The 27510-nt window shown below is 56.1% G+C and overlaps 3 protein-coding genes across 4 annotated transcripts in view; 1 reads left to right on the forward strand and 2 right to left on the reverse strand.

The window, feature by feature from the left end:
* The first annotated feature begins 1228 nt into the window (after positions 1–1228).
* On the forward strand, positions 1229–15663 carry GDI2 (GDP dissociation inhibitor 2). The gene is made up of 11 exons (XM_050969733.1): positions 1229–1411; positions 8683–8790; positions 9351–9450; positions 10216–10350; positions 11658–11856; positions 12122–12253; positions 12614–12713; positions 13305–13476; positions 14241–14385; positions 14537–14591; positions 14665–15663. Exons 1-11 carry the CDS (start codon positions 1367–1369, stop codon positions 14818–14820), a joined length of 1347 nt encoding a protein of 448 aa, XP_050825690.1. The 5' UTR covers positions 1229–1366; the 3' UTR covers positions 14821–15663.
* Positions 15664–16595: 932 nt separating this feature from the next.
* On the reverse strand, positions 16596–21939 carry TASOR2 (transcription activation suppressor family member 2). 2 transcript variants are annotated; one of them, XM_050969740.1, is made up of 7 exons: positions 21806–21939; positions 20867–20992; positions 20143–20296; positions 19366–19471; positions 18152–18327; positions 17722–17839; positions 16596–17426 (listed from the first exon to the last, which is right to left on the reverse strand). In XM_050969740.1, exons 1-7 carry the CDS (start codon positions 21923–21925, stop codon positions 17423–17425), a joined length of 804 nt encoding a protein of 267 aa, XP_050825697.1. In that variant the 5' UTR covers positions 21926–21939; the 3' UTR covers positions 16596–17422. The 2 variants fall into 2 exon arrangements, with proteins under 2 accessions (XP_050825697.1, XP_050825695.1); XM_050969738.1 differs by having other exon boundaries at positions 18152–18330.
* Positions 21940–23709: 1770 nt separating this feature from the next.
* The window catches only part of LOC127060817 (arginine-glutamic acid dipeptide repeats protein-like), a 22938-nt gene continuing 19137 nt past the window's right edge, over positions 23710–27510 (reverse strand). Inside the window, exons 6-7 of the mRNA XM_050985376.1 lie at positions 27155–27436; positions 23710–25639 (exon numbers count right to left, since the gene is read on the reverse strand). Of these exons, the coding sequence (XP_050841333.1) occupies positions 24443–25639; positions 27155–27436 (1479 nt within the window). The 3' untranslated portion in view covers positions 23710–24442. The remainder of the gene's footprint in view (positions 25640–27154; positions 27437–27510) is intronic.

Here is a 27510-nt window from a genome sequence, read left to right on the forward strand (position 1 = left end):
GGAATGTTCCCAAATATCCATGGAAACACAAAGGGGAAACTCCTTCAAAACACAAAGGGGAATGTGCATTATTTTGAGGGCTGGAAAAGGAACGTGGATTCAGCATTATGCCAGCAAAATTCCTCCAGGAATTCTGTTTTCTTCCATAAAATTTCCTTCCTAGTTTTTTTTTTTTTTTTTTTTTTCCAAACAGGGTTTTAGGAAGTAGGAATGCAGCCTAATTAGGGGTGTTTGTTGGGATAGTTGGCAAATTTCCCATCAGAAGTAGTTCATGGGGTGCTTGGGATGGGATGGAAAAGCATCAGATGTGGAGGGATTGGGGGGGGTCCAGTTAAACCCCCCTAAACTGAGGAACCCCTCATTTAAAGACCCCACTAAACTGACAATCCCCCCTAATTTAAGGACCTCCCTCGACTGAGGATGCTCCCCAGAGAACCCCCTAAACTGAGGGCCTCCCCAATATTAAGGAACATCCCCAAAATGAGGATCCCCTTGAGATTAAGGATCCCCCAAATAGGGGACTCCCCCCAAAAAGAACCCCCTTCAGTTGTACCCCCACTAATGAGAGGTCCCCCAAAATTAAGAACCACCTCCAAATAGAGGATCCTCCCCTAAATTGAGGAAACGCCCCTCAAATTGAGGACCCCCTAAATGGAGGATCCCCCCCAGACTGAAAACTCCCCCAAACCGAACTAGAGGATGAATACCCTAAATAGAGGAACCCCCCAGGTTAAGGAGCTCACCAAAACTGAGGGCCCCCCAACCTAGGTCTGTCCCCCAATAAAGGACCCCCATAAATCGAGGGCCCCTCTCCAAGCGGAAGAAATTCCCTAAACTGAGGAATCCCCCAAACTGAGCATCCATGAAAACTGAGGACCACCCCCCATTGAAGGGCCCCCCTAAACTGACACCACCCTAAATAAAAGACTCTTCCAAACTGAAGACTCTCCCAAATGAGGAACCCCATAAACGGAAGTCCCCCCCAAATTGGGAACCCCAGAAATTAAGGAGCACCCCCCAAATTTAGGACCCCCCCCCCCATATAAAGGCTCTCCCCCTGCGCAGAGCGAGCCCGTGGGGCGGCCATGGAACTGCGCATGCGCGCCGCGCCCCCACCACGGTGGCAGCGCCGCTAGCGCGCGCATCGCTCCCGCCCCTTGAGTGACGGCGCCGCCAGCCAATGGCGCTGCGTGTCGGGCTGTGACTGGCAGGCGCGTGGGCGGGGCGCAGGTGGTTCGGCCCCGCCCCTCCCGGCGCGGTCCCCTCACGGCGGCGGCTCCATTTTCTCGCGCTCCCGCGGCCCCCGCCTAGCGCCCGGTTCGCCTCAGCCCCGGCCGAGAGACCCCCCGAGACACCGCGCGCCGCCATGAATGAGGAGTACGACGTGATCGTGCTGGGCACCGGCCTCACGGTGAGGAGCAGCCGCCGCCCGCTCGCGCCTCGGGCCTGCTGCGGGCGGCCGCCGCCCTGCCCCGCCCCGCCGCCCCCCCTCCGCCATCCCCCGGCTCCTGCGGCTGACCCCCTTCCCCATCTCTCACCCACCCCGGCGCCGCTGTCCTTTGCCCGTCTATCACCTGATCATTCCCCCCAGCCTGGGTTCGAGCCCCCCCCTTCCCCCCGCCTGGGGCGCTCGGGTCTTTATCCCCTCCCCCAGGGTGTGCGGTCCCCTCCCCAGTCTCTCACCTGATTATCACCCCACTCTCCCCATTCAGGTCGTTTTCTTCAGCTGTCACCTGTCCATCGTAGCCCCCCCGCTTCGGTCTGGATTCTTCCCCCTGTCCTTATTCACAGAATTACCGGGGGTCTGGTGCGTGTGACCCGCCCCGGGGGACCCCTGGGTGCTTTCCCCTATCATTATTTATCGCAGCACCCCCTCGGCTTCAGTCCCACCCCCACCCTGGATCCTTTCCCATTCATCTCCAGACAGCCTGGGATCCTCCTCCTCCGCCCCTCAACAATACCCCGGGGGTCTGCTGCGTGTGACCCCCCCGGGGGACCCCTGGCTCATTTCCCCGTCATTATTTCTCACAGCACCCCGCAGCTCCAATGCCATCCCCACCCTGGATCCTCCTCCCCATGCCTAACTGGACTCCCGGGTGGGGTTTTTGTATGATTTATATATGTATTTTACAACAGCTCCTCGTGTTTGGATATACCCCCGTCCCCGATCCCCGCCGTTCCCAGGGGGCCCCAGGAAATGCGGTTGTTTTGCGGAGGGAGGGCGTGGGGAGACTCGGACAATAAAACGCCGACGGGCTTTTATTGCCTTTTATTTATTTTTTAAATTATTACCTTATTTTTTTCCATTCACACATCCCTTCCCCCACCCCCCCCGTACCACAAACCTAACGTGGCTGCAGGTCCGTGCAGGGTGGAGGCAGCCGTGGTTATCCCCCCCCTCTCCATCCCCATTCCCGCTCCGCCTTTGCAGCCTTCGGCTCCATCCAGCCCTGACTGCAGCAGGAGGGGGATGGGAGGCTGGCGAGCCTGTCAAATTTCCCTTATTCCCCCCTCCAAAAAAAAAACCCTTTCCTGCGATGTCGCTGCATCCCGGTGATCCCTAAGGAGAGCTGACAGCTGACTGGGGTGCGGCGGAGGGAGGGGGATGAGCCCTGGTGGGGCTTTGTCCTATTGTGGAGGATGCAGCCCGCGCCGCAGGCAGCCCTGGGGAAAAAAAACATGGCAGTGCCGCTGCCCGGGAGGTTTGCAGGAGGATTTCTCCTGGTTCCTACATCCCTGGAGGCCGGGAGATGCCACGGGAGGGCGGATTACAGGTTACAAATGCGAAGCATTGTTTGGAGAAGGAGGGAAGAAAATCCAATATGGTGGAAAGGTTTTCCTCCTTGTGCAACTGGCCTTTCATGCTTTTGTTCCCTCCTGTTGGTGGGGAAAGGTGGCTGGACAAAGGGATCTCTTTGGGGTTGGCCCCAGAGGGATTTCTCCCACTTCCCTGGGGATGGAGATTGAATGGAAATCCAGGTGTTTCCTCCCATGGTTTGGGTGCTGTGATTGATGGGGCTGCTGACACAGCCCACCGAAGGCACAACCCGCCTTTTGGGTTTGGAGAGAAGGGTAGCACACCTGGAACGTGGCACAAAGGAAAGGTGTAAGGTGTGGGAGCGTCTGCTGTAGGGGACATCCCACTTTCCCAGTTGCTTTCATTCCTTTCAAAGCTCTTCTTTGAGGTGCAGGAATGGCTGAGGAGGAAAAAGCTTCTTCCCTTTGATAGGGAAAGCTGGAGTCTGTCCTAAAGCCTGCCCCAGCTCAGCAAAGCAGGGAAAGGGACTTTTGGGGAGGTGAAATATAATGAGCTTGTAGTGAAGGGGCCTCCAATAGATCCGAGCTCCATTAAAATGTTAATTTATGCTTTAGTGTGAGCGGGGTATCAAGTTGGTGAACGCAGGGCTTAATCTCAAACTGACAAATGCCAGTGTAAATTTGACAAAAGGCCTCTTGTGAAATCACTTTTAAGACAAGCTCCTGCTAATGAGCAGCGGTTGAGTTAAAAGGAATAAATTAGGGCCGTATTTTAAGGTGTGCTGACCAAACTCCAGAGCCTGGGAATATCCAGGAGTTTGGATTTTGCTTCTGGTGTGCTGGCTTTGCCTCTGAAATACCAATTAGGGTGGACTTCGTCTTGTCTTGAGCAGCTCATGTGGAATAGAATGGAAACCAGAGGTGCTGGTGCAGCCATCCCAGAATTCCTGGAGTTGGCTCGACCACTGTGGCTGTGAGTGGTGTCAGAGCAGAGCTGGATCAGCCTGGGCTGAAGGACTCTCCTGCTCTCAGATGAAGCTTGAAGGTTGCTCTGGCTGTGGAAAAGGAGCCTGGTACCTGTGGTACCTGAGGAGAAGGAGCTGGAAACACATCCACTAGTTCCTTTCCTTTTCCGAAGGAGCTGTCACAGAAGTTCTGGTGGTCAAGTCCTGGATTCTGCTGCTGGAGCCCCATCAGGCCCCTGTTATAGCTCTGAGGTTGTGTCTCTGCTGCTGATCTGGAGGTTTTTTCCAAAGGGAAAGTTCAGTTGTTGGTTTAAAGAGCAAGAATGAGTCGTTGGAGGCTTTGTGAAAGAGCACAAATACATCCATTGTAGTGGTCATTCTGGTTGGGTCTGTGGGGCCAGTGAGTGCACGTGTAAATTCACTGGGATGGATCTGGAAGTGCAACATGAACATTTCAGGTGTTAATCTCTTCCTCAACAGTAATGAAGGACTGAAGGCAGCTTTAGGACTGGGGTTACTGGCACTCAAACTATTGCAGCTTTTCCCTTCTGTGTGCTAGTCAGAGACCCCATTGCAGTGCCAGCTCAAAGAGATGTCTTAGATGAATGACTGCTGATACAGCCCTCAGACATCCACCAGCTGTAGTGAACTCCATGGCTCCTCCTGCTCCCTCCTGCCTGCATCAGTGTGAAGTGAGAGAGCTGCACGAGAGTGGTAGATGTTGCAGCTGCCTCATTCCTGGTGGGAATGGGTTTTCCAGGGTGCTGGAGCTTTAATAGCTTTAAGGTCCTTGTCTTAGGCTTTCTGTGTGCATCATGTGTGGCAGATTAGGGATCATCTTCCTGCAGCCCTACTGCACAGACTCGTTTTTAATCTGGTGCAGTGGTCACAGACTGGAGAGCTCCTCATGGCTGTGTTTTCACACCTCTCTTTTCAGTTCACCGAATTTCCCAGCTCACCATAATTTCTACCTCTCTGCTGTGGGAGTGGCTCGGTACTTCCTCGCTGGGTTATTTCAGAGTGGGATGTTGTGCCTGGTGACAGGCTCTGTTATCTGCCCTCCCTTCTTCTACAAAGTTATTTTCCATGAATTTTGGGGATAATTAAATCCCCCAGCTGAGCCCCAGTAGGTGAATGCTCTGTTCCTGCTGAGGTTTCACTCTTTGCAGGCTGAACTAAGCTTCTTACCTGCCAGCTGCCTGCCCATGTTAAAGCTATTCAAATCCATCACAAAGATACAGATTCACTTTCTGTAGGAGCAGAGGAGCCAAACTCATTGGTTCAGGATAGATTTATTCATCCAGGCCCAGGCTGTGTGGCCTGAAGAGCCTCAGAGTGACTGTGAGTCTCACTGTGACCATGTGGGAGCGTCTGCTGTAGGGGACACCCAACTTTCCCAGTTGTTTTCATTCCTTTCAAGGCTCTTCATTTGAGGTGGAGGAATGGCTTAGGAGGAAAAGCTTCTTCCCTTTGATAGGGAAAGCTGGAGTCTGTCCTTTGCATCACCCCCTGGTAGCAGAGGGGATTGATTGTTGCAGTGCAGTGAGGAGTTGTTTTGGCAGTTGTAGGATGAGCAGCGCTTTGGGTCCGGTGGTGAGAGGTGGAATTGCCTGTGTCACTGCTCCAGGTGACCCTGCCTAGGTTGGAGCAAGGATCTCCAGAGGTCCCTTCCAAGCCCAGCCACTCTGTGTGTGTGACTCTCTCTGGTCACAGCGAGCCCTGCCTTTCGAAGAAAGAGCCTGGCGGTGCCAGAGCCGTTCCCGAAGCTGAAGGGATTTTGCTCAGTGCTCAGTGCTCAATCCTCCCCTCGGCGCTGTTACAGGAGCGGCGCTGGCTCGAGTTTCCAGCGGGCTGTCTGAGCCTTTCTGAACTGCCGCCCTACTTGGAGAAAATCCACAGAAACCTCCTTGCTTCCCTCCATTCCTCAAGGCCTCTGCATGCACAAGGTCTGGCCATGACCAGTTCCTGCTCTCCAGGGAGGAGCTGATGGTCTTAAGCAAGCATGGAAGCACCAATACCTCCAAGTTACTCCTTGTTTTTATATCCATGGACTCCCAGTGGATGTGCTGTCCCCACATTCCCAGTGCTGGTTTCTCCCTGGTTCCCTGGCCATTTGCAGCAGATGACATCCACAGCGCTCAGATCGTTCATTCAGCAGCACAATGAGCTCCTGGGAGCTCGTAACCTGACCTGGCTCAGGCAGTGCATTGTAGTAGCAGCGTGACTGCAATTTGCATGGATTCTGTTGGATCTGGATACCCGGAGCTCTCCCTGCTGTGTCCTGCTGCTGCTGTCAGCAGCTGCCCCCTGTTCCTGTTTGGTGGTGGCGACGTTTATAAAGCAGCAAAAAAGGCACAGATTTGAACTGTGACACTTCCCCTTTTTATTTGCACTCTAAACTCTCCCCAGCCCTCCCCTTATCAGCACAGGCTGTTTGTTTTCCTCGCTCCCTGACCCAAATGACAGCGTCACACATCAAGCGGTTCCCGGTCCCACGGCCAGCACTGCATCCAAAGGAATTGCTGAGCTGGGAGGATAAATCCATTGTGCAGCCCGGGTGCTTCATGGCCATCATGGCTGCAGAGGGAAGTGGCCTGAAAGGGCTGGGCAGGATCTGAGTGCTCCGTGAGCTCGGGTTTAACAGCAGTGTAATAGCTCCACCTCAGTCCCCACAGCAGTGTTCAATGGGTGTGAAAGAAGAGTGGAGAGGAGCTTAAGGCCTCTTGTGTCTTCTGCTGGTGCCCAAATTCACTCCAAGGGATGCACACTCCCTCTTCTGGGAAGACAGAGCAAGGAGTGCTTTGAGGTTAAGTGGGTGACTGAAATCAGCTGACGTCCAGATCAATGGACATGGCTTGTGCAGCTTTTACTGGAGCTCCATCCCTCCTTTTGGAGCTTATTTAGTCGTGAAACCCCGGCTGGCTTCCTTGTGGCTCAGCTCCAGCATGGACACTTGCAGTCCTGTGCCACCATCTGGCCGAGCTGGTGAGCCAGGGTTTTGGGAGATGTTCCAGGGGGATAAATCACAGGGTAGAGCAAGGAGTCCAACCACAGAGCTCTGTGAATGTAACTGCTTCGTGATGAGGCCCTTGGTGGGACCGTCCTGCCCTGGGTGTGGTTAATCATTAACGCTGTAGCCACTTTTACTCCTGTGGTTACTCAGCGTGGTAGGCATTGAGTAATGACTTCACACAGGGGTTTGGTGCAGCTGTATCTGCTGGGAGGATCTCTGCTTGCTCCAGCCTGTGGGGAAAAAAGGAGGGACCTTGTAGGAGCCTTAGAAGGATGGTACAGTGGAAGGAACAGCTGATGGATCATGGAGAGCTTTTGTGGGAAGCACTGTGGCTCACTACTCACAGTCCACGTGGTGATCATGAAGCCTTGTGGGCACCGTGCTGGAAATCTTCCATGACTTCAGGGACTGAATTCAGAGCGTCCTTGCTGTGCGTGAGGCAGCTCCAGCTTTGCTCCTCAGGTCCTTGGCTGGATTTTGGTGACATCCTGGTGGGTGACAGACTGGCCAGCAGTGCCCTGCTGTCCCAACAGAGAAGGTTTTTCTATTGCCAGCTGGGAGCACCAGCACAGCAAATCCTCAGCCAGCAATCCCTGCATCTGCAGATGTCTGACCTTAAATCAAAACAACCCTGAGAGCTGCTGTGGCTGGGAAGTTGATTTTACAGCTTCCTTTACAGCGAGGATTGACTGGAGTCAGGATCTACACAAACAATCCACAGTGGGAAACTCCTGGTGTTTGTGGTTTTCCTGCCTGACACCTGCACTGGTCAGTCTGGAGTTGGAAATGAACCTCCTGCACTCCACAGGAGGGGAAGTGACACAGGAGGAGAGTCCTGCCTGAGGTGCTTGTGGAGTAAACAGGAAAGATCTCCTGGAGACACCTCTGCAGGAGGGCCAGCCTGCCTGCAGGAGTCCTGTCAGATGTGCTGTGGTGGCATCTCTCAGCAGCTGGGTCAGGGTTTCAAACTGAATGAAAGGTTTGCAATGGTTTGGGTGGAGAGGACCTTAAAAAGCATCCTGCCACGGCTGGGACACCTTCCACTGGACCAGGTTGCTCCAAGTCCCCTTCAAGAAGCCCCACCCATCACGTGAGATGTGGCCAGGACCTACCAGAGAGATCATGGTGATGAATGGGAGCTCAGCTGCAGCCAGAATTCTGCTGCTGGAGGGAGCTGAGGCAGAGCAAGATCAGTAAAGCCTCCGAGATAAGCTGTCCTAAGTACACACAAACATTGAAGTGTTTGTTAAGCTCTTTGGCTGGGAATGCCAGTGCTGGTGCAAAGTCGTGTTTTAATGGGGATTTAGCTGTGCAAGGCCTGGGCTGGTTCTGCAGCCTCTGGGTGTGCTCTGTGTGGTGCTGCAGTCACACACAGCAGCTGATCTGCTGCTCCAGGGAACCTCAGTGGGCACAGAGCAAGGAAAGCAAAGCTGAGCTAATAAAGCACCCAAATGCCTTCATTTATTCTTTATGCTGCTCTCTGAGAGAAGCTGTTGATTATCCTGAGTGTCCCAGTGTGGCAAATATTAATAATTGAAGTTCTGAGGAGACTGATTGAAGTCCAGGTAAGATTTCATTCTCCTGTCTCTGTGGACATCCTTAAACTGACAGCTGGTGCCTTAGAGGACAGATTTTCCTTTGGCTCAAATGTATGAAATTCCCAAAAAATTCTTCTAGGAAGCCCTGATAGGTGGTGGTTGTGCAGGGATCCAACCCACACACAATCTCTGACCCCTTGCTTGGCTTGCCCAGAGCATCCAGTAAATTTATTAAGAGGTTAATTTGCCTCCAAGAGGTTCCTGAATTCTGGAATGAGGCAGCTGCTGTGCATGTTTGCAGAGGGCTGTGCAGCTGCAGTGGAGCTGTCTGAACATGCTCCTAGGAAAAATGGGAAGGAGAAGGCTCCAGTGCCGCTGACCTGTCCCTTGCATCCTTTCCTTCCTGCAGGAATGCATCCTCTCTGGGATTATGTCAGTGAATGGAAAGAAAGTCCTTCACATGGATCGGAACTCTTACTATGGAGGGGAAAGTGCTTCCATTACACCCCTGGAAGATGTAAGTGTGGAGAGAGAGACAGCCATGCTTGTGTCCTTCCTGGCACAGAAAGGGGTTTATTCCCACTTACCCTTGGGCTGGCTTCAGATTCATGACTCTGAGGGTTTCCTTTGAGTAAGGAAGTTTTATGGCACTTCCTCAGCAGGTAACAGTGGGGAGGATGCCAGTGTGGGGTGTGCTTGTTTCCTGTAATTCCCAGTTGGAATCTGAGCAAATCCGAGCACGGAGCATTCCAGAGCTGTTACAGCTGGGTGTTAAAACTCTTCAGCTCAATTGTAAATTGGACTAAGAAATGTCATGCTAAACAATTCATCAGGTTCATAAATTCCCAGAGCCTGGATAAGCAGAATTACACTGCCTGCTTCTTACTGTAATAATTCACTGGATGTGTTTGTGTGTTCCAAACTCAGATTGGAGCTAAAACTGCAGCCAGAAGCTGGCTCTGAAGAGCTTGTGTTCAGCCTGGAGCTGTGGGGGTGGAAAGTGTGTCCATGTGTGGGAGAAATGACACCCAGACAGATTTCCTGGGCTATAATAAATTCTGTATTCTCTCTGCAAAGCTCTACAAAAGGTTTAATCTCCCGGGAACTCCACCAGAATCTATGGGGCGGGGAAGAGACTGGAACGTGGACCTCATTCCAAAATTCCTTATGGCTAATGGTGAGTGACCCTGAGCTCCCAGGCATTCCTTGGGCTGGTGCTGGAATTGGACAGGCACTGTCATTCCTTGTCATCCTTGTCCTTGAATCTGTGTGCTCCAGTACTGCACAGATCTAGAGCAAACCCCCACCAGTGAGTGGTTCCCAGTGCAGGGCCAGCTCCCTTTGCCTAAAACCAGCCCCTGGCTGCTGGCATCTCATCCTGGAGCACCAGGGGATGGATGGATGGATGGATGGATGGATGGATGGATGGATGGATGGATGGATGGATGGATGGATGGATGGATGGATGGATGGATGGATGGATGGATGGATGGATGGATGGATGGATGGATGGATGGATGGATGGATGGATGGATGGATGGGATGGATGGATGGATGGGTGGGTGGGTGGGTGGGTGGGTGGGTGGGTGGGTGGGTGGGTGGGTGGATGGATGGAGGGATGGATGGATGGATGGATGGGTGGATGGGCGGATGGGCGGATGGGCGGATGGATGGGCGGATGGATGGGCGGATGGATGGGCGGATGGATGGGCGGGCGGATGGGCGGGCGGATGGGCGGACGGATGGGCGGGCGGGTGGGTGGACGGATGGGACAGTGCCTGGCTCAGGGCTGCTGCAGTGGAAGAACTGATCGATGCCAGCCAAGGCTTGGATGCTTTAGTCCCAGCCTATGTTCAGCCTGCTGTGGGAATTGAGCAGGGGGAAGGGTTTGTTGCCTTGGGAGTTGCTGTGTGTGTGTTTGACTGTGCCAAACCCCTTGCAGGTCAGTTGGTAAAGATGCTGCTCTACACAGAAGTCACTCGTTACTTGGACTTCAAGGTGATTGAGGGCAGCTTTGTCTACAAGGGAGGAAAGATCTACAAAGTTCCTTCCACTGAGGCAGAAGCCTTGGCCTCCAGTGAGTAGCTGCACCTTACCTGTTCCCTCCGAATCCCCTGAACAGAGGCAAACCCTTCCCTTGGGATATTCTTGATGCTCCCTTTTGTCTTCAAACACCCCTTGCAGTGTGAGCCTTGGGTTTGCTGAGCCCTGTTTTCTTGGAGCTTCCAAGCTGCCTGTTCAGTGAGATTCTGCTGAGAACCTGGCATTGTTTTCCTTCCTCAGAGAGTTCCATCTGGGGCTCGTGCTCTCAGCTCTGCCATAAATATTTGATGTCATGTCCTTGTTGGAATGGTGTGTGTGAAAAACATTGCAGGCAAATTGGAAATGACTAATTCCGACCTGTGGCACCTCAAACCTTAATTGTTGCCTAGTTAGATTTCACTCCTCAAATAAAGCTAATAGCAGTGTGGTGAAATCCATTAGGATCTCGAGGGCATTCCATGAGCTCCAGATGTAGGATGTGTTCAGCAGCACCTCTGAGAAATCTTCTGATAAAGTGACTCCTGCAGTTAAGGCCCCAGATGTGTAGGTCTGATCCTTCCTCATGGCAGATATTCCTGTGCTGAAGGGATCAGGAATTCCTTCACTTTGGCCATGTCTCCTGTGTGGTCTCCAAGACACTCATCCTGGCAGGAGTGGAGGTGCTGCCTCTGCCCTCACGTTTTCAGTCTTGCTTCTGCAATTTGTCGGGATTTCAAATGCAGAAATGGTGCCTTGTCCAGCCTCATGTTTGGGGTTTGAGGGACAGGACAAAGGGGAATGGCCTTAGGCTGAAGGAGGGCAGGGGTAGACAGGATCTGGGGAAGGAATTCCTGGCTGGGAGGGTGGGGAGGAGCTGGAATGGAATTGCCAGAGCAGCTGTGGCTGCCCCTGGATGGATCCCTGGCAGCATCCAAGGCCAGGCTGGACCCTGGGGCTTGGAGCACCCCGAGGCAGTGGGAGGTGTCCCTGCCATAGCGGGGGAACTAAGGCCCTTGAAGGTCCCTTCCAACCCAGACCACTCACTGTTTGAACACTCAGGAGTTCTTTACTCACTGCCACAAAAGTCACTGAGGATCTGAGTTGTGCCAACCCGTGGTTCTGCTGAATTCTCACAAAACCTTGCTGCTGAATTCTCACAACCCCTGGTTCTGCTGCATTCTCACAAACCCTGATTCTGAATTCTCACAAACCCTGGTTCTGAATTCTCACAAACCCTGATTCTGAATTCTCACAAACCCTGGTTCTGAATTCTCACAAAACTCCTGGTTCTGAATTCTCACAAAACCCTGGTTCTGGATTCTCACAACCCCTGGTTCTGGATTCTCACAACCCTGGTTTTAGGTTTAATGGGTTTGTTTGAGAAGCGCCGGTTCAGGAAGTTCCTGGTGTACGTGGCCAACTTTGACGAGAACGACCCGCGGACCTTCGAGGGCGTGGATCCCAAGAAAACCACCATGAGGGATGTGTACAAGAAGTTTGACCTGGGCCAAGATGTCATTGACTTCACAGGCCACGCCCTTGCTCTCTACAGGACTGATGAGTAAGTGGGCATGGTCAGTTGCTCCCCCAAATCCGAGGGTTTGGGGTTATGATGGGATTGATTGGGTAGTTTGAACTTGGAGGGTTCCTGAGTAAAACTTGTGCCACCGAGCGCTCCTAAAGGGAACTGCCAGGGAAGCAGTGCCAGGAGCAGCTGAGGGTGGGGGAGCAAACGTCGTGGGAAGTCAGTGTTTTGCTCTCTGGGTGTATCCTGCTGGAAGTGCTGGTTTGGGAAGCATCCCAAATGGTGTCACTGTCCTTCCCAGCTATCTAGATCAACCCTGCCAAGAAACAATCAACAGGATTAAGCTGTACAGCGAGTCACTGGCTCGATACGGGAAGAGCCCCTACCTGTACCCCCTCTATGGCCTTGGAGAGCTGCCCCAGGGGTTTGCAAGGTGAGCACTTGGCTTTCTCTTGGTTTGCACTCCAGGTTTCCTCCAGTGGGGTGTGCAGTGGAGTTGGATGTGTGGAGTCACTGCTTGAGCTTCCAGAATGTGATGCTGCACAAATTGCTGTGGTCCTTAATGGTTCTTTCACGTAATTAAGAGATGGTTCCTCCACATGAGATTCTTTCTTTGTGGGCTTGTTCACCTCTGGATTTGCTGAGAGGTGCTGTTGGCAGAGTATTTATCCCTTGTGTTTAAGCAGAGGATTTTGAGGAGGTTTAAGTCTGAGGGGGGGTTTATCAACCCTGGGGGCTGGAAGGGCTGTTCAGGTCCAGCCCTGGAGGTGCTGAAGGGATTTTCCTGTTGCAGGCTCAGTGCAATCTATGGAGGCACCTACATGCTCAACAAGCCCATCGAGGAGATCGTCATAGAGAACGGCAAAGTGGTCGGGGTCAAGTCTGAGGGGGAGGTACGGACCCTTCCCACCCTCCCTGCTCCCCTCCCCTGCCCCTCAGAACTCACATCTTTTGGGTTTGATCACAGCAAACACAGAGAAAACCCTTCTTTGAGCCCAAGGGCCCAGCGTGCTGGGCTGGGGCTGTTGTCCCTGTGCCAGCTCGCTGAAGACACAATGTCCTGATGGCCAGAGTCCTCAGCATCCCTGCTTCAGGGGATGGGATGAAGTCTCCATGGGCTGGCAGTGAATAATTCAGGAAGGAGCTGCTCCTTGTGTCCAGCTCTGCCCTTGGCACTCTCAGCTGCTCTGACAGCTGGCACCTGGCTTTCCTGCAGCTTCTCCACCACCTGGCTGGATAGAACTGGGAATGCTGCCAGCTTGGGAGCTCTGAGTGGGCACTGATGGGACAGTTGAGCACTTGCTGGTGGGATAACGTGTCCCTTGGGGTGGGAATGACGTGTCCTGGCCAGGAACAGAGGTGACAATCCATGCCAGAGACCAAAGTGTGTGCAGCCTGGAGGTTTCAGATGGATAACTTGTAAATTATTACTGGAGAAACCATTTCTGACGTGAGCTGGGTGATGTCTCCACGTTGGTGCTCAGGTGGCTCGCTGCAAACAGCTCATCTGTGACCCCAGCTACGTGTCGGACCGCGTGACGAAGGTGGGCCAGGTGATCCGGGTCATCTGCATCCTCAGCCACCCCATCAAGAACACAAACGATGCCAACTCGTGCCAGATCATCATTCCACAGAACCAGGTCAACCGGAAATCAGGTGTGTGCAGGGCTCGGCAGGGCAGTGTCTGCAGGTGGGCTGGGATCACACAGGGACAGGGACAGGGACAGGGACACCTCCCTGCTCCAGGGCCCAGCCAGGCTCAGCTGCACTTAGGGGAGGTGGGAGGAGCCTGTGGTCAGAGAACCTTGTGAGGAACCTGCAGCAGGAAGTGCCCCAGACTGGGAGAGGTGGGGGAGGGCTGCGGGGAGGGGCTGTTTGGCCTGGAATAGAGCACTGGGAATCCCACCAGATTTTGGGAGCCATCATGGGAAACTGAATTTTGGGGATCTCCCATGTCCAGGCTGCTCAACCAGGAGTTGAGAGCATGTAGGGCAAGGATGGGACTCACTGCAGGTTCTCTAAACAATCCAGGGGGTGCCAAGTGTCAGGGCAGCAGGAAGAGATGTGGGCAGGGATTTGGGATGGGGCTGGGGAGGTTTTGGGATGAGGCTGAGGAGGTTTTGGGATGAAGCTGGAGGAGGTTTTGGGATGAAGCTGGAGGAGGTTTTGGGATGGGGCTGAGGAGGTTTTGGTATGAAGCTGGAGGAGATTTTGGGATGAAGCTGGAGGATGTGTTGGGATGAGGCTGAGGAGGTTTTGGGATGGGGCTAGGGAGGTTTTGGGATGGGGCTGGGGAGTTTTGGGATGGGGCTGGGGAGGTTTTTGGTATGAAGCTGGAGGATGTGTTGGGATGAGGCTGAGGAGGTTTTGGGATGAGGCTGGAGAAGGTTTGGGGCTGCAGCTGTGCCCTGTCCCCCCAGATATCTACGTGTGCATGATCTCCTCTGCTCACAACGTGGCGGCGCAGGGCAAGTACATCGCCATCGCCAGCACCACCGTGGAGACCGCGGACCCGGAGAAGGAGATCAAGCCAGCCTTGGACCTCTTGGAGCCCATTGAGCAGAAGTGAGTCCTCAGCCAGCCCCTGCCCCTCTCTGCTGGCACAGCTGGAGGCTGCCCAGGGCTGTTCAGGCTGAGTTTGCTCAGCCCTGAGCGCTGCCCTACATCGAACCCATCCTTTTCCAAACCAAACCACGGCTCTCTCTCCCTTCTGCAGGTTTGTGAGCATCAGTGACCTGTTTGCACCGACCGACCCGGGAACCGAGAGCCAGGTGAGTGAGGGCTGAGCCAGGCTGGGAGGGGACGGGCTCCGGCTCGGGGCTCCAACGCTGCTTCTGCTTCCAGATCTTCATCTCGCGCACCTACGACGCCACCACCCACTTCGAGACGACGTGCGATGACATCAAAGATATTTATAAGAGGATGATGGGATCAGAGTTCGACTTCGAGGAGATGAAACGCAAGAAGAACGACATCTACGGGGAGGAGGAGCAGCAGTAATGAGAGTCTCTAATTAGGAGAAGTTTAAATCGGCTAATATGAATATATAAGGAACTTAATGAACACTGTACGAAATTCAATATTGTAAGGCCTGCTTTTGTAATCCCATCTCTGAGAGATTGAAGAGTACTGCACTGGTAATGTTCCCTTTTTGGATATCATGTGTTAATTATTTCATTCTAGTAGGGCTGCTGTCCAGAATCTGGCAAATTCCTGACTGATATTCCTGACTAACCTCGTAAGCGAAAGGCAGACTGAACTTACTGTTATTATTATTTTTGCAGACGTAGACGTGGGTGCAGATTTGAAATAACTCATTGACAGCTGTGTCTTACCTTGTCTTTTTAATCATTTGTAAAACATCCTTCACAATCCTGTGCTTCTGGTGAGCTCGTAGATGTGACGCTGATGTCACTCAAACCTGATATCAAGGAAAATAGAAACTGAGCACTCCATTATTGTGGACAGCATCCCTAAAAGTCTCTCCCATCAATCTTAACTCTGTGGCAAAGTTGTATCATGGACAAAGCCCACACCTATTGTAGCAGCAAATGTTGGCTTCGTTCTGGGCACAGAACTTAACCTCCACTTAAGCTTCTAAACCCGTTTACATCGGTTGGGACACAGCTGTGCCTCAGGCTCCTTTGTGTTTTAATCTTAATAAAATTGAGAGAACAAATTACAGAGCAGGCAAGATGTGGAAGTATTTTCTGTCCCCCGGTGGCTTCTCGGATGGACCAAACGGCGCTGCGGTATCGGCATGACAGAGCCTGTGCTTCTCGTGTCTCCTGAAGGCTCCAAATGATTTCTGTACTGCGAAGTAAAGCCAAATTCTGGAAACCAGTCTTGGCCTCTGGTCTGATTCACTTCAGTTCCTGAGCAGCAGCTCCGGGCTGAGATCCTGCAGCATCTCTGCCTGCCAGGGCTGAGACGGGAGTGGTTCCTGCAGGAAAGCATTTCCTGGTTCTGTGGTTCTTTGCAGGCCCTGCTGCTCTGGCTGCCTTTGGTGGGGCAGGTGTGGCTCAGGCTGTGCTGGCACAGTCCCCGTTCCCTGCAGCCACCGCAGTGCCACAGCAGGAACAAATAATTCCTGTGGGCTGCTCTCCATCCTCAACACCAGCTGTGCAATCCCGAGCGATCCTTCCCCGTTCCCTGGCTGGCACAGCTGTGCCAAGTGCCAGGAGAACCGAGGGAAAGCCTTGGAGCAGCTCTCCAGGGTGCCCCAGTGGCACAGGCTTCCCCTGGCACCATTCCCACGCAGGAACTGGGCTTTGATCCTATCGCGGTCCCAAAGCTGAGCTGAACCCACCTGGGCCTCTCCCTCCTCCCAGCCAGGCCTCTGGCACTTCCTCCTCCTCCCCAGGTGCCTCTAACAGGGGCAATTCCCGAGGTGCCACTGGCAGGAAAAATTCCCGAGGTGTCACTTAAAGCACCATTTCCTGAGGTGCCAATGGCAGGAGCAATTCCTGAGGTGCCAATGGCAGGAACCCTTCCCACCCTCAGCTACTGGGAGTGGGGTAGGGAAGCTCCCTCTGCCATGCCCACAAGCCAGGTGGAAAATAAATCCTTAGCTGATCCCATTATCCCTACCTGCTGTAACCTGGGCATTCCTCTGGTTATTCCATCCTTCCTGCAGGGATCCAGGAGCCCACCACGGTCTGGCTCACTCCTTGCTGCTTCCCAGCTGGGAAATCCCCCGCCCTCCCTTCCCCTTCTGGAAAGGCTGGATGCTGAGCGGGACCCCCTCTCCAGAGAGCAGAGCTGTGTGACATCCATGGTTTTGGAGGTTTTATTAATCAAACTCTTTACAAAGTCATCCTGTACAGAGCGGCCTGGCAGTCCTGGATTTAAAAACGAGCTGAAGGAGGCCCCTGCCCCGCAGAGCCGGGCTGGGAACGGGGCTGGGCCGTGCTGCTGCCCCCATAAATAAGAGCTTATTGTGTCCCTGCAGCCCGGCTTCCCGCTATTTACAAGGATTCCAGAGCTGGGATTCCACGAGTCCCAGCAGGGAACCGGTACCAGGAGGCAACGGGGGTGAGCTGAAATGTAGTGTGGGCCTGAACAGCAACGACCACGGGGCAAAGGGATTTGTTCTCATTCCTCATCTTCAAGTAGACTTTGGGAAATTCATTTCCCTGCTCCGACGGCAGCTGCACGAAAAGACTTAAAACCACCTCAATAATTTGGCTGTACCGTTAAAAGAACCTTTCCTATGGGAGACTGCATGGCAGGAATGAATCCCTGAGGATTTGCAATTCCCACCTTTAAATAAGATTTATGTACAGAGCTAAACCTGACTTTCCCCCACCTCCAGCAGCTGCTGGGATCCACTGGGAGGGATGGTGGGGATCCACTGGGATCACTGGGATCCAGTGGGATTGATTGGGATGGATGGTGGGGATCCACTGGGATCACTGGGATTTAGTGGGATTGATTGGGATGGATGGTGGGGATCCAGTGGAATCATTGGGATGCACTGGGACTGATTGGGATGGTTGGTGGGGATCCACTGGGATGGTGGGGACGTCCCCCACAGGACCGGGATGCCCAAACTGGTGTCACAGGGCCCGGGGAGGAGCCGTGTCCTGGTGGCTTCACTTTGTCACCTGCAACACAGAGACGTGGCCCAGGTCAGTGCCTGGCACCCTCTGGGCCGTGCCAGCCTCCTGCAGAGCCTCCCCAGGGCCAGGCCTGGAGCCTTTCCCGTGTTCCAGCAGTGCCAGGCGTGGCTCTGCTGGACCCAGCTGCAGGGATCAGAGTGCTGGCTGGCAGATCCCACATCCAGCACTTTGGGATGCTCCCTGCTCTGCTGTAGGATCCCAGCTCCCTGCTGGCCACCCCACAGACAGCCCTGAGCTGTTCCCAGCTTTTTGGGATCAATCCCAAGCTTTCCCCTCTTACCAGTAGCTTCTTCTAAAGGGAGCAGCCACTTTCTGCACCGTCCCCAGGAAGGTGGTGATGTCAGCCACAAGAATTCCTTGGCTTTCCAGGACCTCCCTGCAGCTGCTGCTGGCATTTTCTGCAAGGGGAGGAGCAGCAGCTCCGTTAATTCCAACCAAGGAGGTTGTTCCTAAACCTGTGGGAAATATCCCTAAACCCCACTGTGGCTGCTCTGCCAACAGCCTCAGCCACCCACAGGCTCCAAAAACCGCTGGAATTCATCATCCTCCAAAAATCCAGAATTCCCTTTCACCACTCCCACCTGACCACCACTCCCACCTGACCCGCACCTGAAGAAGCGATTCCCGCAGGAGAGCGGGGATTTTTATCCCTCCCCCATCCCCTTCCAGGGCACGTGCAGACCCGCAGGGTGGGTTTGGGGTCCCCTCACCTGTGAGGTACACGGCGAACCTGGCGCGGACGTGCTGCACCTGCAGCTCCCGCAGGCACTGGGCGCGCCGGGGCTCGGGCGCGGAGTCGCAGCCGTGGAAGGGCAGCAGCTCCAGCAGCTCTGCCCCCTGGCACCACCTCAGCAGCAGCTGCTTCCTCTGGGCACTGCCATCCTCCCTGCTGAGAGGGGCACGGGCAGGGCTCAGGGGCTCCGTCCCTCTCCATCCCCAGGGAGGGTGGGATTTGCCTTCCCAGGTGCATTTTCCAGCCCCACGGGTGATTTTTGGACCCCAAGGTGGCAAATTCCCCCCTGCTCCAGGGCTGCCTGTGCTGGTTTTGCCTGGGGTTGGTTCATTTTCATCTCAGGGGCTGCTTTTGGGGCTTGTGCTGGGAGCTGTGGGTGGGTCAGGGAGGGTTTGGGAAGCCAAGGCTGCTCCTGACTCAACCCACAGGCCTGGGGGCACAAGGCCAGGCCAGGTGAGTGCCACTGTCCCAGGTATCCCAGAGCCTGGAATCAGGTCAGGATATCAAGCTGGGAGGAGGAGAAGGAAGAGGGGATGTTGGGAGAGGTGGTGCTGATGGAGCCTGGCTTTCCTGGGGATGGCCTGGGATGAGAAATGGGGATGAATTCCTTGGCTTTCCCAGCTTTCCCTTTCCCTGCTAAAGTGGCTTTATCCCAGCCCAGGAGTTTTCTCACTTCACCCATCCATGGATGAACCCAGGCCAGAGCAGCTCCATCTTCAACCATTCCTGGTGGGAACTGGAGTGGCAATTCCTTCTCTGCACCCCCAGCTCTGCACACCCAGCTCTGGTCCTTCTCCTGCCCCCATCCCTGCCCAAATCCCAGATGTGATGGGGCAGGAGAAGGACCAGAGGGGCAGAGCCCCAGGAAGGTGCCCTGAGCTCCAGGGGTGTGTCAGGAGCTGGGATGAGCTGATGGGGAGGAGGGAAGTTTGCTGTGGGAGTTCTGGGAATGTGCAGCTCCTCAAGGGAAATCTGTGCCTCTCCAGGAGCCTGCACCACTCCCTGAGGGCACCTCTGCCAAGGAGCCAGGGAGGAGCCTTATGGAAGCCCAGCAGGGAGCAAGGAGAGCTGCCAGAGCTCTGCCTCATCCAGGATCACATCCAGGACAACGTTCCAGGCCATCTGATGCTCTCCAGGTCCCAAGCCCTGCTGCTCCATCCCAAAATCCCAATTTGCAGGCAGAGCCCTTACCTGAGGTCTCCTCTGAGCTTCTTGCTCTCCCTGTGGTGCAGGAGCCACTTCCACCTCCCGCTCCTGTTCAGCCTCTCCAGCACCTTCACCACCTCCTTCAGCTGGCCTGAGGGGACACCAGAGCTCAGGGTGGCTGGGCAGGGGGACCTGGGGCTCTCTGGGCCCAGCCCTGCTCCAAGTGGGGCCACCTGGGGGTGCTCAGGGCTCTGTCCAGGGGAGCTTTGAGTCTCTGCAAGGATGGAGACTCCAACTGCACAGGATGGGGAACTGGGACCCTGTCCTGGTGTGTTTTTTTCCCTGATATCCAAAAGGACACATGCAGCCTTCCCGGTCACCTCACTGAGCACCTCCCAGAAGAGGTGGCTCTCTTTTCTCTGCCACTTCCCACCTAAGGAGCTGAAGGCAGCAGCAAGTTCTCCTCCTTTTCCCACTGGATACTGGGAAGGAATTCCTGCCTGGGCTGGAACTGCCAGAGCAGCTGGGGCTGCCCCTGCATCCCTGCAGTGTCCCAGGCCAGGCTGGACACTGGGATGGAGCAGCCTGGGACACTGGGAGGTGTCCCTGCCATGGAATTGGATAATCCTTAAGGTCTCTTCTAACCTAAAGCATTCCATGAGTTTCCAGGCCAAACAAACATCCCGGGACAGCCCTGCCCTGTCCTGGGGACCCCCGAGCCAGGCACTCCATCCTGATGGGACCCAAATGTCAGAGAGGCCACAACTCCCCCCTGGAAGCAGAAGCAAGGGGAAAGTTTGGGAATGTCCCAGTGAGACTCACCCAGGGTCACCTTTTCCAGCAGCTCCTCATCGGACACCACGAACCCTCCGGCCTGGAAGAGCTCCTGGAATGTGTCACCTGTCACCTCCTCGGGATCGTCCACACCAGCAAACACCACGCGGGGACAGCGCTTCAGCTCCAGCAGGGAGGGCACCTGCTCCAGGAACAGGGCTCTGGCAACTGCCCCAGCCCAGCCCAGCCAGCCCAGCCCAGAGCCCAGCCCAGCCCAGCCCAAAGAGCCCAGCTCAGAGAGCCCAGCCCAGAGAGCCCAGCCCAGAGAGCCCAGCCCAGCTCAGAGAGCCCAGCCCAGCCCAGAGAGCCCAGCCCAGCTCAGAGAGCCCAGCCCAGCCCAGAGAGCCCAGCCCAGAGAGCCCAGCCCAACCCAGCCCAGAGAGCCCAGCCCAGCCCAGCCCAACCCAGCCCAGAGAGCCCAGCCCAGCCCAGCCCAACCCAGCCCAGAGAGCCCAGCCCAGCCCAGCCCAGCCCAGCCCAACCCAGCCCAGCCCAGCCCAGCCCAGCCCAGCCTTGCAGCATCCCAACATTGCTGTCCCCACATCCCAGCCCAGCGCTCCATGCTCCCATCCCCTGGAGATGGTGAGTCAGGGAGAGGCTGGACCAGGGAATTCCAACCTCACTGCTCTGAGCTGGGCTGCTCCAAGTGTTTTAATGGATCCTGGGACTAAAGCCCAGTGCTGAGAGAAGGAAAAGAGGGGTTCAGGCTCACGGTGTGGATGTGGGAGGCGATGTCCTCGTTCCTGATGATGACCAGCAGCCGCTCGCTGTCCTGGTGCTGGGCTCTGCAGAAGTTCAGGGGCTCCACCCTCACAAAGCCCTCGGCCTTCAGCAGGGCCTGGAACAAACAGGGGAGGCTTGGATGGGGAATGAGGAACAAGGGGACAGGAAGGGGAATGAGCTGCCCAGGGGAATGGGAGTCCGCAGCCCTGCAGGGATGTAAAAGGCACACGGATGTGACACTTGGGGACATGGGCAGTGTGGCCTTGGCAGTGCTGGGGGATGGCTGGACTTCAGATTAAACCAGAGTAGTTTTAGGACGGATATTGGGAATTAGGAATTCCTGGCTGGGCTGGAATTGCCAGAGCAGCTGTGGCTGCCCCTGCATCCCTGGAGTGTCCAAGGCCAGGCAGAGCAGCCTGGGATAGAGGGAGGTGTCCCTGCCATGGGGTTGGAACTGGATGATCCTTAAGGTCTTTCCCACCCAAACCATTCCATGATTCTCTGATGACTCAATCCCAAGGCTCCTGTGCCTGCGATTCCAACTCCTGGCATTGGCAGCCAAGGTGGCTCCTGGCTCCCAAACCATCCCTGTCAGGTTGCCCAAGCTTCCCTGCTCCTGCCACCCTCAGCTCTCCCCTGGAGCTGCCCATCCTGATCCATTCCATCCATCCTGATCCATTCCATCCATCCTGATCCATCCCATCCATCCTGATCCATCCCATACATCCATCCACCCCCATCCATCCCCATCCACCCCAATCCATCCCAACCCACCCCAATCCATCCTGATCCATTCCCATCCACCCCAATCCAATCTCCCATCCTCCCATCCACCATCCACTCAAGTCCATTCCAATCCCTCCCCATCCATCCCAGTCCACCCCAACCCACACCCATTCCTACCCCCCCATCCAGGAGCAGCTCCCACCTTCACCCTGTCGAAGAAGGGCTCCGTGCCCGTCTCCAGCAGGTAGAACATTCCGGGCTGCCCTCGGGCGGCCACGCGGCGCAGGTGGCAGCGCAGGGCCCCGCACAGCTCGGCCACCATTCCCTGGAACGCCGCCGTCCGCGGGGCGGGCCAGCTCCGCCCGGCTGCACCCGGGCTCGCCCCTGCACCGGGGCGGCGATCCCGGCCCCGGCCCCAGCCAGCAGCACCCTCTGGAACTCGGAGAACTCCTGCAGGATGCCGGCAACGTCCACGCGCGGCTCCGGCTCCGGGCTGGGCGTGGGGCTGGGGCGGGGCGGGCGGGTGCCGCAGCCGGGCCAGGCGCAGGGCGGCCCCGCGCTCCCGGCTCCTGGCCCGGGAACGGCTCCTCCTGGACGGCCCGAGGGTCCCCGCGGGAGCGGAGCCCGCCCGGCCACGCGTCCGAGGGGGGAATTGTCACCTGCAGGGGGCTCCGGCTGCGCGGGGACAGCGGGAAGGGGGCGCGGCGGGGAGGAAAGTCCGTCGGGAAGATGCTTTGGGAGGTAGAAAAGGGGCGTCTGCCATTCCTTAGGATTTCTTTTAGCTTATAATGGAAGCGGAGACACTCCATGTCCAAAGTGTGCTGGGTGATCTCCTCCAAGCCCCTCCAGGTCCCCAGCAGCGAGCGGGCCAGGTGAGACTCCCGGGCACGGCGGCGGCGCCTCCTGGGAAGCTGGAAATGTTCCATCCTCTCCTGGCACTGCCTGCTGACCACAAGGCTCCCGTGATCCCTGCGGTCATCCCAGTCCCAGGCCTCCCCAGGCTCCTCGGTGTGCACGGAGCTCCTGGAGGAGCTGTCCCAGGTAGTCCTTGTTCCTGCAGCACCCGTGGATCTCATGATGCAGGAACTCCTGCTTGGAAGAGGGGAGCGAGAATTCCCCTCCAAATATTCCTGGTCTGAGTCACCAAAGGAATTCTCCAATGGATCTTCAAAGGCCAAGCCCTCGTGTGTGTCTTGGCTCGGGAGCTGCTCTTCCCTTGGGAGCAGATCCGAAATATCCTCAGCATCACTGAACTCCAGGTGTTCTCCAGAGAGATCCCTGGGCTCGTCCCACGCGTGGGAGAAGCGGGAACTTCTCCCTGTCCCACCTCAGTGTCGGCACAGTCGGGATCAGGGAACACCTGGGATCCCTCGGGGTTGTGCTCACACACTTCCCAGGGCTGGCACAGGGGACACTCCTGGGCTGGGAAAGGTGCAGGGCTGGGAATGCTGCTGCTGCCTCCTTCCAGGTCCTCTGGCAGGAAGGGCTCCTCCCCGGGGCTCCCTCTGGCATCCCCTGCCTGGCTCTGGGGGCTACCATGGCTACCATGGCTCCTGGGGGCTACCACAGCTCCTGGGGCTGCCAAAGCTCCTGGGGCTTTTGGGGCTGCCACAGATCCTGGGGCTGCCATGGCTTCTGGGGCTGCCAGGGTTCCCAAGGCTGCCACAGCTCCTGGGGCTGCCAAAGCTCCTGGGGCTTCTGGGGCTACCATGGCTCCTGGGGCTGCCATGGCTTCTGGGGCTTCTGAGGCTACCACAGCTCCTGGGGCTGCCAGGGTTCCCAAGGCTGCCACAGCTCCTGGGGCTGCCATGAATTCCAGGGCTGCCACAGCTCCTGGGGCTCCCAGGGCTACCACACCTCCCAAGGCTGCCATGGCTCCTGGGACTGTCTTGGCTCTTGGGGCTGCCATGGATTCTGGGGCTGCTCCCAGGGCTGCCATGGTTCCTGGGGCTGCCACAGCTCCTGGGGCTCCTGGGGCTGATCCCAGGGCTGCCATGGCTCCTGGGGCTGCCACAGCTCCTGGGGCTCCTGGGGCTGCTCCTGGGGCTGATCCCAGGGCTGCCATGGCTCCTGGGGCTGCCGGGGCTGCTCCTGGGGCTGCCATGGCTCCCAGGGCTGATCCCAGGGCTGCCATGGCTCCCAGCCCACTGGGCACTGTCTGGAGTGGGAGGGAGCATCCCAGGGAGCACCTCAGGGAGTGGTGAGCCCGGTTCCGCAGGCTCCGGATCGTCCCACGGGTCACAGGGAGAAGGAGGAGCAGATCCCGGCTCCGCTGACGCCTCCAGGGGGGAGCAGGGAGCTGGGGATTCCACGAGCTCTTGGGAACAGCTGGGATGGAAGGAGCCATCCAGGCTCCAGGCAGCCACGCTCACCTGGGAGGCTCCTCCATCCCAGCACGGCTTCCAGAGGCGGCACAGCACCGACTCCCGCCGGCCCGGCACGGCGGGAACGCCGGGATTGGAGTCTCTGGGGGCGGGGAGAAGCAGGAGCTGAGTCCCCGTGGATGTTTGGGAAGCTCTGCTGCTGCCTGGGGAGCTCCTGTACGGCTGAGATGCCCTCCCTGATGGAGGAGGAGGGCTCTGATTCCAGGAGGTGATGGTGGACAGGGATCTCCGCCATCTCCGTGTTCGTGGTGTCATTCCCAGGGGAATTCTCTGTCCCAGGGAACACATCCTCGCTCTCCTCAGCTCTGCAGTCATCTCCTATGTCCGTGTACTCCAAGGGGGAGTCCCGGCCATCTCCTGCTCCCATGGGATCATCCAGCTCCTCTGTGCTGTTGGCAGAGGGGCTCCCCAGCTGTTCCTCCACCAACACCCCGTTCCCACCTTGGGGTGACTCCTCAGCATCCAGGGAATTGGGGTCGGGATCGGTGCCATCCCCACCCCTGCTGGGAGAAGCAGCTGCTCTGTCCCAGGTCGCTCTGGGACGGGGACTGGATGCTCTCCATGGGCTGATCCTCTGGAGCAGCCCACGGATCCAGGGACCCGGTGGGAGAGGTCAGGCAGATGGAGCTGGTGTCAGGGGACAGGGCCAGGCTCATTCCCGGTCTGCAGGGGGACCCTGTGTTCCCAGCAGGCTCCCAGTGCTCTCCAGAGGGCGCCTGATCCCGGATTTTGTGCTCGGAGCCGTTCCCGTTCCCCAGCGTGGCTCCAGCAGGATCTGGGCTGTCTGTGACACTGTCAGGCTGTGCCCCACGGACAAGGCTGGGCTCAGGGGGGACTGGCAGCTCCCCGCTGTCACCGTGGGGTGACCCCAGCTCGGCCAGACTGGCCACTCCAGCCCCGTCTGTCTCTGACTCCGGCGTGCCCGGAGCGTCCCAGGGATCCGGGAGCTCCTCCTGGTTTGGTGACATCTCCTCGGGAAAGGCTCCAGGGTCAGTCCCAGCCCCATCTGAGGGCGCTGGGGAGGATCTGTCAGGGCAGGGCGGTGCCAGGGAGGTGGGGCTGGGCACGGGCTCCTCTTCAGGAGCACCAAACTCCTCTGGAGACGCCGAATTCCCTGGATTCTGCTCGCCGTGCTCGCATTCCATCTCGGCATCGCTGCTCTCGGACAGCACCAAATCCACAGGGCCCAGGAAGGAGCTTTCATCCTCCAGCTCCTCGTTCTCCTTCTCCTCCTCCTCCACCTCCCTCTCCTCCTTTTCCGAGTGCTCCGAAGGCTCCTGGCATTCCTGCCCTTCCTCAGTGGCTCCCCCAGGCTCTGCACTTCCAGGAGTTGTCTCCAAGGGCACGGAATCACAGGCAGGCTGCGGATCAGCGCCATCCTCAACTTCCAGGGAATGCCCAGAGCCTCCCACTCCCTCCTCATCCTCGGGAGGGCCGGGGCCACTCTCTGATCCTGCCTCCTGCTGCTTCTCCTGCTGCTGCTCCCCGTTTTCCCGAGGAGCACTGGGGGGGTCTGTCCACGGAGCTGTGCTGGAGTTTGGGGTTTGGCTCCCGGGGATTTCCGTTCCCGGGGATTTGCTGGGACAGCTGAGCTCCTCGGGAGGGCTGGGGGTGATCCTGGCATCCAGCAGGTCCTCCTTGGCTGCCTCCTCCTGGAACACAATCCACAGGTTAACAAGAAAAAAACATTCCTCATAGGAAAATGCAGGAAAGAAAAACACTGGAGTATTTTTCCTTCGTGCAAAACAATTCCAGCCCTATGGAAGCTGCTCCTCTTGTTCAAGTTTTAAAGGAATGATTTAAATTTGAGGATTCAGGCTGGGAAATAGCTCAGCAGATCCCCACATTTTATGTTTACCCCAAGAACCTCCACTCCTGACCGTGGGCAGACTGGAGAAAGTGTAAAAATTCATTTCAAGTTTTATCCAGAATGGAATTTTCACGGATTTCAGCAGAGGGATGAGGGAAATGATGCAAAGCACTGCACTGGCACCTGTGTGGGGAAAAACCCCTGAGCCAACAAATCCCAGCTTTCCAACCCACCTGTGAATGAATGGCTGTGCTGGATTTGGAATTCTGGGGGCTCCCCTCAGCTGAGGACACCCAAACTGGGAATTTCAATCAGGAACAGCGCTGAGCTCGACCCTTTAATGATTTTAATTCGGGATTCCTCCCCCTCTGAGAGCATCCCTGCTTCCCTGGATACCCCACAAGCACATCTCCACTCCTCTGGAAAATCCCACTCCTCTGAGAGGAAACTCCTGCTCTTTCAAGAGGAAAATGCTGCTCCTCTAGAAGGAAATTCCTGCTCTTTTAAGAGATGAAAATCCTCCTCCACTAAGAGGAAAATCCTGCTCTTAAAGGAGGAAAATCCTGCTCTTCTACGAGGAAAATCCTGCTCCCCTAAGAGGAAAATTCTGCTTTCCTAAGAGGAAACTCCTGCTCTTTTAAGAGGAAATTCCTGCTCCTCTGAGAGGAAAATCCTGCTCTTATAGGAGGAAAATTCTGCTCCTCTAAGAGGAAGATTCTGCTTCCCTAAGAGGAAATTCCTGCTGTTTTAAGAGGTAAATCCTCCTCCTTTAAGAGGAAAATCCTGCTCTTTAAGAGGAAAATCCTGCTCCTCTAAGGAAGGAACATCCTGCTCTTTCTAAGATGGAAAATCCTGCTCTTTAGGAGGAAAATCTGCTGTTTCAAGGAAAATCTGCTCTTCAGGAAGACAGAAAATCTGCTTTCTTAGAGGAAAATCCTGCTATTTAGAGGAAAATCTGCTTTTCAGAGGAAATCCTGCTATTTCAGAGAGGAAAATCCTGCTCTTTTAGGAGGAAAATCCTGTCTTTCAGAGGAAAATCCTGCTATTTCAGGAGGAAAATCCTGCTCTTTCAGGAGGAAAATCCTGCTCTTTCAGGAGGAAAATCCTGCTATTTTCAGGAGGAAAATCCTGCTATTTCAGGAGGAAAATCCTGCTCTTTCAGGAGGAAAATCCTGCTAATTCAGGAGGAAAATCCTGCTATTTTCAAGAGGAAAATCCTGCTCTTTCAGGAGGAAAATCCTGCTCTTTCAGGAGGAAAATCCTGCTATTTCAGGAGGAAAATCCTGGTTTTTTAGGAGGAAAATCCTGCTCTTTCAGGAGGAACACCTTCCCTGGAGCCCGCCCAGGCCGCACTCACCGCGGTGCCGCTGGAGACGTCGGGCGCGCTCTCCTCGGGAACACCCTCGGGCTCCCCGCCTGCCCCATCCAGCTTTTCCCTGGAATGCTCCTGCAGGGAAAGGCTCTCGGGACAGCTGGTGGAGGAAGGCTCCTCCTCCTCCTCCCTGCAGGGCAGCTCCCCCGAGGAGGAGGACACCGTGCTGTCCACGGCTGCGGCAGCTCCGTCCGCGTCGTCTGGGAGTCCGCGGGGCTCCTCTCCGGCTGGGAGGTGCCCTGGGAAGGGGTGCTGGGATCCAGGGAGCTGCTGGGATCCAGGGAGCTGCTGGGAGTCTGGTCAGGATCCGAGCCTGAGTCTGCAGGACACGTCTCGAAGCC

The sequence above is a fragment of the Serinus canaria genome, chromosome 1A (assembly GCF_022539315.1).
Source record: "Serinus canaria isolate serCan28SL12 chromosome 1A, serCan2020, whole genome shotgun sequence".
NCBI classification, from domain to species: Eukaryota; Metazoa; Chordata; class Aves; order Passeriformes; family Fringillidae; genus Serinus; species Serinus canaria.

Coding starts and splice junctions, on each gene's coding strand:
- GDI2 (XM_050969733.1), top strand. CDS start 1,367: ATGAATGAGGAGTACGACGTGATCGTGCTGGGCACCGGCCTCACG. Junction 8,791..9,350: donor CCATTACACCCCTGGAAGAT/GTAAGTGTGGAG, acceptor CTCTCTGCAAAG/CTCTACAAAAGGTTTAATCT. Junction 13,477..14,240: donor CCAGGTCAACCGGAAATCAG/GTGTGTGCAGGG, acceptor CTGTCCCCCCAG/ATATCTACGTGTGCATGATC.
- TASOR2 (XM_050969738.1), bottom strand. CDS start 21,925: ATGGTGGCCGAGCTGTGCGGGGCCCTGCGCTGCCACCTGCGCCGCGTG. Junction 20,297..20,866: donor TCGCCTCCCACATCCACACC/GTGAGCCTGAAC, acceptor TTCCTGGAGCAG/GTGCCCTCCCTGCTGGAGCT. Junction 19,472..20,142: donor GCTGGAAAAGGTGACCCTGG/GTGAGTCTCACT, acceptor GTGTCCCCTCAG/GCCAGCTGAAGGAGGTGGTG.